Here is a 12911-nt window from a genome sequence, read left to right as displayed (position 1 = left end):
CATGGTTCTAGTTTACTTATTAAAAAAAGATATTGTTGGTTACAGATTAAAAAAAAAAGTATTCGTGGTTTGATTTAGTTGTAGACCTTTTGTAAGGTCCCATAAATTTATATGATGTAACTGCAAGAGAGAGCTTTCCCCTTTGCATCAACAACAGATATTTGTACTTAAAACGGTTGGTAAGTTACCATGCCTCAACCCTCAGCATCACCACAAATAGAATTCTCCCAGGGCCTTAATTTAAGGAGTTTTGGGTTTTATGCTACGGACATGATAAGAAACTAAAATGAATAAAAAATTACTTAGTACTTCATAAATTAGGCTAAAACCTCCTTTTTGTTTTGTCATTAGAAATAGAAGACATGATTGAATACAACAGTTCTTATTTTATTGATAGGCTCTGAAAGAAGCACTTGCACATATTCGGGTCTGCTCCAAATTAGAAGGACTTCTACTGAAGAAAAAAGCTCTTAAATATGGGGACTCTCCTGAAGTCCATGTTCAGAAGGTACACCACTCTAAGCTGTTACTTTAAAATATAATTTTCTGAAAAACAGGAACTATGGTTCCCCATCTTGTGGGAAATCACATTATGCTCATCTTTTCATTTGATATGTTCTTTGTTATTGCTACATCAGGCTGGTAATCAAACACTCAATAATATTTGATGTCCATATTGGCACGGTCTAGATTCCTTTGAAGTCATTGCTCCTGACCACATTGTCAATTTTTCTATCATTGATATGTATGCCTTCTGTTAAGTTTGTTTTCTCATGAAATTTTTTAGTTTCATAGAAATCTTAAGCCTTTCTTAATCCTACCCATTCTTTGTTTCCGGTGGTGCTTTGTGTTCTACTTATAAAACTATATTTTGTCAACCAGCTGCTTTTATTCTATCTTTTTTACTCCTCCGTTTCAAGAAGAATGAAGGGGATCGGAGTTTCGCGGGTCGAACCATTTAATTTGCTGTTTCAATTCAGGCATTGATCTCCTAAGTTATATAAAATAATTTAAAATTTTTGGAAGCTACATAAAAAGTACAACAGGTCATAACTTTTAAAATTCAAAATCTTTAGCAAATGTTTATAAAGTTGTAGTCTAATAAAAACAACTTGACTCCCCAAATAATAATGGTGTAATATAAAATGAAACATAGGTAGAGTATATGTTTGGGACTTTTCTCTTTGTGGTGTGTATCAAGCATATCTTTTTAGCGTCAACTTTTTTTCTTAGGTTGTTTGCTGCCTCGTCTTATAATCCCATTTTGACAGACCATTTTTGTCAGCTTGTCCTAATTCCTTTCAAGTTCCAGAAAGCAAGATGCTTCATGCAATTTGTTTTGGTATAGTTTGTTTGTGGGAAAGAACATTGGTGGATCCCCTTATACATTAATGAGTAACGTGGCACAATATTTTCAGCAAAGTTCATTCCTCCTTCTATATCAACTGTTCGTTGCATCTTTCACAAGATTAAAGCAATATTTGCCTGTTTGCAGGTTGATAAGTTAAAAGTCTTATCTGAATCTCTTGCTAGCTCCACCTGCAAAGCTGAAAAGAAGATCTCAGACCACAGGTTGGAAGTGCATATTTCAATTGCGACGTCCTTGTGTTTTGTTAATCACATTTTTAAGTGGCAAACTTTACCAAAAAAAAGAAAGTCCCATTGTATATTGGCAAATTGTTCGCTTCATCACTAAGAGCACCATTATCTTGGCCTTGTATACGATTCTTGCAATCTTTATTTTTATTTGTGTTTCCATTTGGTAAAGGAAGACCTGCCTCTTTAAAGGAGCTGTCTTCTCTTGCTTCTAAGTTAGCTTAAGGTTATTACTCACATAGAGCTGTCTCCCTAAACCAGATACGCTATACTCCTGTGTTGCATATCCTGTAAGTTTTATCCACCAAGAATTTACTTCGTTTGCAAACAAACCCCATTTTTTTGGGGGGGGGGGGGGGGGGTTAGGGGTTGGGGCGGTGGGGGATAGTGCATCATCTTTTTGAGATTGTAGATGATAATTGCATTCCCATGTTTGGTCATGGGATTAAAGGTTATTAAAATGGAATCTACTTAAAGGATGATGCTTCAACCAAAACAAAAGAAGGAAAATAATAGTGTGGTTGGGGGGAGGGGGTGTTTAAATTTCGCTTCCTTACATAGGATGAACTACTGTCGAAATACATAGGACATATAAGTGCAACCTTTTTAATGCCTATGTAAAAAGTTGATCCTTTATTTCAAGAAGGCAGGTAGATCATTTGTCGTCTCTGGTTATTATTAGATAGTGAGCAATTTTGTTGCTCATCTATGCTAAAGTAAATTATCAACATAACTGTTCTATGAAGTAATGCTTTTTTTTTTTTTTTGGTTGAAAGATTTGTCGGCTTGTCAATTTATGACAGAAGGGAACTTGTTCCCTCCATTTGCAGCTTGGACTCTTAACAGGTTAATGGTAGAGCCTGGTCGAATTACCATTTTTGGCTTGCTGGTGGATCAAATTATGATTGCTGCTTGTTTCAATGAGACGTTCTGGAAGCTATTTATATTAAATCTGTCGATTGACTAGGTTCTATAAAAAAGTTATCTCATGTTTGAGCAAGTTCTCAAGATAATTAGTTAATTATGTCTTTAGAAGGGCTTATTTTGAATTGTCTTATGGTTCCATTTGGAACAACACCTCATTTTCTATTGTGTATATAATGCTGACAAGGGTAGAAAGTGTGGTGCTTTGATACCGAAATTGAAGTAGTACGAAAAAGAAAGTAGGGTAGAAGGACCAGGGAAGATGAGAAGCAAAGAAAGAGAGAAGAATAAGGGAGAGAAGAGTTTCAGTGGCGAGCTTTCTCATTTCTCGTTTAAGCCGTAAAGCTCGGTGAAGCTCATTTTTTGTGCTTCCCCTCGCTTAGATCAAGGTGGTAAGTCGTGCACATCTTCACTGATGGGCTCAATCTTTAAGAACAAAGCACTAGACAATATATATTTGACTAAAGTGTTACATGATATTTAAAGAAAACGTCATGATTTGTCTTTTAGTGATTAAGAATAGGATATTCATTTTTTTTTTTGAAAATTGAATTTCCTATTCTTAATCACTAAAAGACAAATTCAAAAATTTAGTAGGCGTTAGGCCATGAAAATCAAATAATTTTCACTTTATTTGGAATTTTGAAGTTGGACTTGAAGATGGAGTTGTGTTTGGTTATAGTTTTTGTAAAGAATATTTGGTTGTTTGAATGTACTGAAAGTGAAAAAAGTGAAAACATGGTTTTAGGTGTTTTCCAAATTCCAAATACAACTTCAAGTTGTATTTGGAATTTTCGAAGTTGTATTTGGAATTTTCATGGCCAAACGCTGATTTTCAAATAAAATGAAAAAAATTTCTGGAAGAAGAGTGAAAAATTCTCATGGCCAAACGAATGAGAAAGCTAGCCACTGAAAACCTAAAGCTATATTTTTTTCATCTAAATAAAAAATTTAAGATGTTTCCCGAACTTGATTGACATGATTTAATCACACCTATATAGCTTAATTATTGGACTTCCATTCTCTTGTCCAAATAATTATTGTTTGTCTGGATAGTTACATTTTCTTGCATTACATTTGTATTTTCTGTTTTTTCCTCATTGATGCTTTTCTTTGCTATATCCACGCTCTGATTGAGCTTTTCGCTTGAATCCCCAACAGAGTTTGGCGCCTTTTTTTGTTGCATTTTTCACTTTTGAATACTCTGATCGGCCTCTCTTCCATAGTTTCCACCTGTCTGCATCTTCATCTCTCTTCAGGTTTTGTCATCATAGATAAATCTCTTTCTGAATAAACTTCAAGATTTTGTTTGCTATGTCTGTCCAACCTTCATCCTGATTGATTTCAAGAATAATCAGTTAACACCTTTAGTTTCCTGGTGTTGCTTAATACATGTAAATCTACATGTTGAAATTTTGGAAGATTTTGTCTCTGTCTAGGCGCTCCTCCTCCTTCCACTTGTGACATATCTACCCAGTTTCCACTGAAACTAAAATCAGAATGCTACATCTCTGCCTCATAATTTTGAAAAACGGATTTCGATTACTTTTCTCTTTGACCTACTATAACTAGGCTTATATCACTACTAATCTCAATATATCATTCTCATTCGGGGAAGAATTTGGTTATCTGGAGAAACATGTAAGATGTATATTTAGACTTATGCCGGGATCCTAGAGACTATGGAGACTCTCTAGTTTCGGTTGTTTTCTCATCAATTATGATGCTTTACTTTCGTATTACTAGAACATTATCTCTGACTAAAGGTAAGATCATTTTTTAATAGATGAGATCAGATTTCTGACTAACAGATAAAAGATAAATAACATTAAAGATGGGAAAGAGTGATAGTAATAGTTGAATGATGACATCAGTTAATAATGAATTGAGTGAAGTGTTTTTGCTGCTACTTGATTCTTAGTGTGTCTATATAGCTATTTGATTTATTATCATTATTTGCTGTTGACAGAATTCAGAAAGAAGAGGCACTAAAATTTCGTGTGGCCAAGACTAGCGAAGTTGGTGAAGTAGAGGAGGTAACATGCTTGGATGATGTTAAATTATAAACAAAGTGCTTTTGCACCGGTGGTGGCTGAAGAGTATATGCGAAATATAGGTTTCTGGGATTGCTTGGCCTAAAGGGTTTGGGTTTGGGGTTCATTTGCTTGTGTTTTCAGGAATTAGCGGCTGAGATTTCTACACTGGAGAAACAACGAGATGAGATTGAAGCTCAATTGAAACAGGTACTCTGTTGTTGATAGAAGGCATTCCCTTGGTGACGTTGTTACTATATTTTGGATTGACTGAGTTCTTTGCTGGTATATTTCATGTACAGGTTTATCATGGTAGGTGAAAACAACATGATCACCTTTAATTGTTACATTATACCTTTACTCTCTCTAACTCTAATATTTTCTCTCATGCTCTGTGTTCATAGTGATGATCTCTTGCATATATCCACTGTACCTAAAATATCTTAATGATATGATTCAGTATGATAAAGATATTATATAAAATAAGCTCCCAACTCTTTCGAAATCAGAAAATGTTAACCATGCAAGAACTAGTCCTCTTTTAGCTGCTTCTGTATCAGTTTCAGTAAGCTAGAGCTCTTCTACACACAGCTGATTCTGATGCAGACTCCTTCATTCAATTAAATTTTGGAATTGCTGGAATAACATAATCTTTGAGTTTCTGGGATTAACTCCAATCTCTTCCCTTTTCTATCTTTCATAAGCAACAAAGGATACAAGGACGACATTGCTGTTTTTGATCTATTTTTTTTCTTAGGTTCTGTTACATCGCTTTGGGTTATAAGCATTCGATGTATGTATACAATTATATCCAACTACCAGTAGGTTCTTAGTATTTTGAAAGTTCTAGTATATCGATATCGAACCCATTTGACACTGTTAGGGCAGCCCGGTGCACTAAGCTCCCCCTATGCGCGGGGTCTGGGGACGGGCTGGACCACAAGGGTCTATTATACGCAGCCTTACCTTGCATTTCTGCAAGAGGCTGTTTCCATGGCTCGAACCCGTGACCTCCTGGTCACATGGCATCATCTTTACCATTTGATACTGTTGATTGTGTTAATTAATTAGAATGATTTTAGGAGACTTTATTTTTCCTTACCCTAGTGTAATTATAGGAATAAATTTTTTCCTTCTATTGTAATTGATTGACTTTCCTCAATTAGTTAGGATTCACTTGTATAAATACCCCTTCTCATGAGATGTAAAAACATACCGAAATACAAAGAAGTCTTCTCTTATTTCTCAAATTCTACTTGGTACCAGATCCATTGCTGCCTATTGAGCTGAGTTTTTCTTCCTCGCACCATTGGTTTTTTTTTTCCCCCCTTTAAAAAAAGAGGTCGAGTTTTCTCTCTCCTTGAAGCTGTCCGTAAAGGCTACTTCTGGCGGAACTTTTTCATGATTCTTTCTTACTTTGATTTGTGTATCAATTCTGAGCCTACCCACCAAGTTTTAGATTTTTCCGATCACCGGAGCAAGGATTCCAGTGAGGCAGACCTGGTTTTCTGGCAAGACAGATCTGTCCGGCGATTTTTTCTTCTCTAAGGGACTGATTAGAAGATAACTTACTTCTATAGCTGTAGGAAATTCGATTTTCTGATTTGGAGTCCTATTGAAAATGAGGCCAGGAAATTTGGCCCTCAGTCTTTCTTCTTGAAAAATAGCTAATGCACGCCCCCGATGAGGTCGCTACACGGGAGACTGGGTGATGTCCTTCGACCTCGCGTGCAATAGCCGTGCGATGTGAGCTTATATTTCTGTCGCATATGGACTGGTTTCAAAATCTTCTCAATGTTCCCTGCAATAGGCCTACGGCGCGAAATCCTTCTATTTTCTACAGGTCTTAAGTTTTCAGTCCAAATTTGTCCTCCATTGACGAAAATAACGAGAATACAATATTTTTTTCATAAGATGGCTGATGCTCATTGCTCATAAGAGGTACATTAACATTGACATAATGGGCGACAGATGACAAGCTGTTGAATGATACAAAACGAATTAAAAGCCACATTCTTGCATGTTGTTTCAGATAGTGAGAATTGGAGGCCTAAATGGAAGAATGAAGATTTGAATGTACTGATGGAAAAGGAAAATAATTGGCTCCAGACACATATTTGAAGAGGAAATTGTTGCTGCTATGATACAACTCATTGGAGACAGAGCCCCTAGACTTGATGGATGTAACACGTTCTTGCAGAAATGCTGGCACATCTTAAAGGATATATGAAGACTAGAGAATTTTTTCATGAGCAGGGCACCTTTAAAAGGAGCTTCAATGCACTCATTATTGCATTGATCCTTCAGAAAAAACGAACTACTGAGATTAAGGATTTCAGGCCCATTAGCTTGTTGGAAGTATCTATAAAATAATTGCCAGGACCTTGACAGAGAGATTGAAGAAAGTCATACACATGTTTATTTCTTGGAATCAAATTTCTTTTATTGGGGGAGGCATATCATACGCATGTTTATTTCTTAGAATCAAACTTCTTTTATTAGGTGAGGCATATCATATATGCTTCTTTGATGGCCACTGAGGGCCTAGATCATCATTCAAAGAATAAAAAACCTAGAGTTTATGCAAGCTGGACATAGAAAAAGAAGTGAAGCACATGACCATGTGAGCTGGCAGTTCCTCTTAGACGTTATGAAATGAAGTTTGGGAAATAATGGATAAATTGGATGATTTCTTGTATTTCAAGTCATGTTCTCTATTTTGATTAATGGGAGTTCGGAAGGATTCTTGAGATCTTTGAGGGGATTGAGGTAAGATGTTTCCCTTTCTCTATGTTTCATTTGTGATTGTAGTGGAGGTGCTTAGGAAATGCTCAAAAAAGTATTAAGTTTTGGGGTGGATTAAGGGCATTCAGATTGAAGTTGGGGGAAACATTAGCTCGTCTATTTCACAAATCTTATCTGTTGATGACACTTTAATATTGTGTGAAGCTGAAACGGGACAAGTTTTACATCTCAGGGTGTTCTGATTGCTTTTTGGAGCTGTTTTAGGGTTGAAGATTAACTTATCAATACGACGTGTATGCAGTAAATGCTGAGAGTTGTATCAAAGAACTGGCTAGCATGCTAGTTGTGAAGTGGATATATTCCCTTCTGTTTATTTAGGGTTACCCCTTCGAGCTAAAAATAACTACATGGAGATATGACTAGGAGTTATTGATAAATGTGGGAACAAAATAACACCATTGAGTAAGATTACCTGTACTTTATCAAAAAATAAAAAATCAAATTATCTTCTAAGAATTTAGAACCTGTGAAAAATCATGTGATTTTATAAAAAGGTATCATTCTCTGTTTCATGACTCCGAAAATGATGCAATATTATCAACAGTGAAAATCACAAAAATCTCTAATGTCCTTTGGGGCTTTAAGCGCAAAGCTCAAATAAAGTGTGGGCTTTAATGAAAATAGGCGCAAATGGAGAAAAAATAGAAATACGTATGGGTAGTCCAAGATTAATAATCATAATCATGAATAACAAATATACGGCAAAGAACTTGAATTTTTTCCACAATAAAGTGAAATATCAATTGTTTAGTGTCGAATCTTCAGGATTACGCTCATTGGCAAGGAAAAGTATGCCTTAAAGCCTTGATAACGGCATTGAAGCACCCATAAAGCAAAGGCGAAGCACTCAACATGTTTTATGCCTCGCTTCAGAGCTTAAGCACCTTTGACAACACTGAAATGATATAGGTCTATGCTCCCTTTAAGAAACTTGTCAGAACATAGTTTGAATATTAGAGACATATGTGCTCTGAGTAACCTCTTTAGAAAGTTTTTGAGGTTAAGATGATGCATCCCTTAACCAATTTTATTATTTAATGACTTACATGATTAGTGACTGCACCATCTGTGTTGATGCAATATTTTTGATAATTTATTATTCTCTATCTCTATCAAGTTGAGATTGCTTTGAAAGGGGATCAAGGTTGGTTTTAATGATCAAATTGTTTGAATTTGCATTTGATTTTTGTGCTACTGTTCATGTTTTTGGTACTGGCTAATGGGTTTCTTCTTTCAGGTTAATATCTCATTGGCTGCGGCTAATGTACGCCTTCAAAATGTCCGAGAAGAGAGGGACCAGTTCTATGAAGCTAATGATCAGATTGTTGCTCATTTGAAAACTAGGGTGTGTCTTTTATTTGAACATCTGTTGTGTCATTAATTCCCTTTTCTTTGCTTCTAGTTCCAGTTCCCGGGGTATACCTGTTATGTGTCTCCTATCCTCATTTCTTGCACTTGCCATGACCAATCTCTTCATCCTCATAGGAAGATGAGCTGACGAAATCCATTGGCTCTTGTAAAGTTGAAGGAAATATCCTGAGTACATGGATTAATTTTTTAGAAGATACTTGGACACTTCAGTCTTCATTTACAGAGAGTAAAGACAAGGATGTCAAGTATGTTACTGGATATACTGCACAATCAGTCTTCCATATTCCAGATCCGGAAGGATCTTAAAATATACTCTGTTTTAGTTTGTTAAATGTTAGCCTGAATGAATTCTTGGTTTGCGCTTACTTTTGTAGTGTTGAACTTGAAGAGCATGAGGTTTATTTTGGGAACTTGGTGGTGCAACTCCTCTCTTCTTTTGAGGTACTTAATTGGTAAATGATCATAATTTCTTTCCCTGTGCTTAGCACAGGACATCTCTCTGAACCATATCTGTTGCTTGCACAGAAAGAGTTGAGGCCTTCTATTGATCGCATAGCTAAATATGTTGAAAACTTGAAGACTTTAGGTGAAGGGTAAGGTCCACTTTTTTCATGTGTTCGTTCTCCTATTATGTACTGCAGAGTCTTACGGTTATTTTGCTTTTGTCTGACAGGTCAGTTGTGGGATCTGGTGGGTCAAAATCATTGAGTCCGAAGAAAAATCTGGAGGAGGAATACTTGGACTATGAAACCAAGGTAGAAAAACAGAACCACATATGATCCATTCACTTTTCTGTTGCTGTCTGATATCCTAGTTAAAGGATTTCTTAAAACCAACAAACCCAAAGTATACCTTCTAAAAATCAGTTCAGAAGCATATTTGGGCGAATTGGTCTTTCCTACTTTGTTGCATGTGCCTTGTTAAACCAACCTAGATTTCTCAAGGTATATATCTCTTCTAAGTGCAGATTGTGACCACCTTTAGTGTAGTTGACAACATGAGGGAGCAGTTCTACACTCAACAACAGAAAATCTGCAGGTTTGGTTGTGCATTATAGTGTTTTCTTTTTATTATATCTTTTGTTGGATAATTACTTTCTGCCGTTTTCTTTAGGAAAGACGATCCAAAAATAAAAAAGCTATTTGAAAGCATTGAGAAGCTAAGAAAGGAATTCGAATCGATTGAAAGACCGAATCTGGAAATGGAAATCCCAGTCGAAGAGGAAGACGCTTCTTCCCATGAAATGGTAGATGGTAATATTTCGCATCCTTCAGAGCAGGCCATAGAAACTGCTGTATCAGGGGAAAAGAAGAAAAATGAGCCGCCATCTGCCAAAACAGAGCAGGTCCTGGACCCTGAAGCAGAGTTGGCAAAGCTAGAATCTGAATTTGGTAAGATAAATCGCGATTACTCCGCGGAAGAGATTGGTGACTGGGAATTTGATGAGCTGGAGAAAGAGTTGAAATCTGGTGACTCAGCAACGAGCAAATAGATACAAACACCTATTCAGATATATTTGGTCCTTTTCTAATAATGTATAAGTAGTCATGTATGTACGCAGGTTAAGCAACTCTTGAGATTTAAGCTCATAAATTGTCCAATTTGTTCTTTGTAGGTTGTTTCACTAAATGCAGTTCCATGCACTAATTCTGTAAATTCTCAAAGTTGGGGTTGTACAACTGCAGTTCACTAAACAAACCTGTAGGAAATTTGTTTAGCTATATAGATTGTAAACATTCAAATATGTCTTCACAATCAAAGACATTGTTCAAACTTTGGGAATGATACTTTGCCAGCTGAAGTTCTGAAAGAAATTCCTATTTGACTTATGTTTAAAATGCAATCGTGAAAACAGTCATCGTAGTTTGCCATTATCTTGTCGTTCGTTTGTCACGACGCAAATTCCCCAAATTTCACCTAAGTCGCGAAATATAAGTAAATAGCGGAAATGTAAAGAAGAACCATAATAAGTCTCATCATAGGTCTAATAGAAATAAGGACAATAACCTAAGTCAATACATCTCCCTAGAATCTGAAAGTCACAATACATGAGCGACTAATCTGAATACAAGTCTGGAAAATACTACATAGAAGTCTGTATTGAAGAAAGACGGGAAATAAACATGAGAGTGAAGTCCGGTGTTGTGGGACCCTTACCATCTCACCCTGGACTCCAAAACTACTCCAAAGCTCTACGAACCTCGTCCTCCGCTCGTCTCAGGATCTAATCCTGCACACAAAGGGTGCAACAAGTGTAGAGTGAGTACGGGAAGCACGTGTGCCCAGCAGCATCGTTGGCCATCCCTAAACTATAGTGATGATGAGGGTTGGTACTTTCGATACTTCTCTTCTTGCTTAGTTAGTCTCCAATTAACAATTTATAAGCATACAATAAGTAGATAAGAGCCTCACATTACAATCAAATCATAAGGTCCATTCCTTTCTAGAATAATCATGAAGGTTCAACCTTTCCATTGTTTTAAGTCAAGAGTAAGTGTAAAGATCCCATCAAGTATAAGCATAAAGATCCCATCTTTATACCCTTAACGCACATAGAGCATGAAATCAAGTCAAACAAACATAAGTAATGTGATATGTAAATAATGCATGCAATGCAAGTGAATAACATGCAACGCAACAGCTATATGCACCGGTATACACACGCTCCTGCAGTAGGTTTCAAGTGACCTATGGGAACTCACGAGGTCCATATATCCACCTGGAATACCAGATCTCCCACATCATATCGGGTCTCAGCCGTTTGGCTAAATCATCATCATCACTTTGTCCATGTACCATATCTAATATCTGGCCTCCCAGTCCCCTGTCGTGTCTTTCATCAATCAAATGCCAATAATATCATGAAAGTATGAATGGATATGCGTACACCATACAAATGCACAATATCAAGTATATATATCCTTTGCATAGTTTAGACGAGATATGGAGTGATGAATGTAAATGTCAATAATCACAAGTATTCGATAAAGTGGCCACCATAGCCCAAATAAGCAGCAATTATACCAACCTAAATAGATTTATCCACCATTCCTCATGGCCCGAAGGCTAAACACATAATCCCCGTCACTTAGCTTATTTGTTTCATGTATTATTTACTCATACAGTTACACCGGTACCCGCATAAGTGCTCGTCACCTCACGAGTACGCGACGCCCAATACCCCGTTATGCCTCTTAATTACATTAACCAACACATAACACTACATAAAGGGTCTAATAAGTTTCAACTTGCCTGAATCCGAAGTCGAAGAGTCACTCCACAGCCTTCCCTTTCCTCTGAGCCCAATCTGTTCAAATATGATATTTACATAAAAATACAAATCTAACATATATTATTGTATAAAGGATTTGGGTCCAAAGAGTCAACCCAAAACCCCGTCCCAAACCCCGATGGTCAAAATAGTAATTTGATTGTGAAATCGAGTTCATCATAGTCAAAACAGTACTCTACGAGGTCACGAATCCAACAAATACCCATATTGCTAAACTTTAGTTTGGAACCCAAAATTGAACAAAAAAAGGGTGAACCTGAGCCCACAATCAAAACTGGAAATTAAGCATAAATTCGTCTTAACCATAGCCTAGATAGTCCATATCCTAAAAATCATGAAGTTCTAACCACACTTGAACCCTTAAATCATAAATCTCATAGAGAACCCATTTCCATGAAAACCCTAATTTCACTACTTAGAAATCAAGAATAGGAACATAAATTTAGGGAAGGAATCATGGATAAAAACTTAGATTAAGGTTTAGAACTTACCCCGATGAAGAAACTTGCAATTAGCTCTTGAAATCACCTTAATATGAGCTCTATAGCTTCTAAAATAGGTGTATGAAGAATGAAACTTGAATTTAGGGTTTTAAATCTGCCCAACTACGATTTGTCCTTCGCGATCGCGAGGCCTATCATCGCGATCACAAGGCATTAAATCCGACCCAACCCAGTTTTTCCTCTGCATGATCGCGACCCGCTTTCTCTTATTTCATCACCGTCATGTGACCCTCATCGCGATTGCGATGAAGGAAACCAGATGACAGTTGAAGCCAATTTTCTGGTTTTCCCAAAATCTCAATCCAACACCCGAAACTCATTCGGAATCCCCCCCCCCCCCCCCAGACACAAATCAAATATGCATTTCTATCATAAAACACGATTCGA

General features: G+C 36.7%; 1 protein-coding gene across 1 annotated transcript in view; it reads left to right on the top strand.

The window, feature by feature from the left end:
• Positions 1-10511, top strand: part of LOC132606060 (uncharacterized) — a 38519-nt gene extending 28008 nt beyond the window's left edge. Inside the window, exons 8-18 of the mRNA XM_060319372.1 lie at positions 398-508; positions 1496-1572; positions 4490-4556; positions 4698-4763; positions 8596-8703; positions 8844-8974; positions 9104-9170; positions 9255-9322; positions 9403-9484; positions 9697-9767; positions 9843-10511. Coding sequence (XP_060175355.1) covers positions 398-508; positions 1496-1572; positions 4490-4556; positions 4698-4763; positions 8596-8703; positions 8844-8974; positions 9104-9170; positions 9255-9322; positions 9403-9484; positions 9697-9767; positions 9843-10221 — 1227 coding nt within the window. The 3' untranslated portion in view covers positions 10222-10511. The remainder of the gene's footprint in view (positions 1-397; positions 509-1495; positions 1573-4489; positions 4557-4697; positions 4764-8595; positions 8704-8843; positions 8975-9103; positions 9171-9254; positions 9323-9402; positions 9485-9696; positions 9768-9842) is intronic.
• The last annotated feature ends 2400 nt before the right edge of the window (positions 10512-12911 follow it).

This window comes from Lycium barbarum, chromosome 8 (genome assembly GCF_019175385.1).
Source record: "Lycium barbarum isolate Lr01 chromosome 8, ASM1917538v2, whole genome shotgun sequence".
In the NCBI taxonomy this organism is placed as follows: domain Eukaryota; kingdom Viridiplantae; phylum Streptophyta; class Magnoliopsida; order Solanales; family Solanaceae; genus Lycium; species Lycium barbarum.
This window is presented reverse-complemented; position numbering and strand designations above follow the sequence as displayed.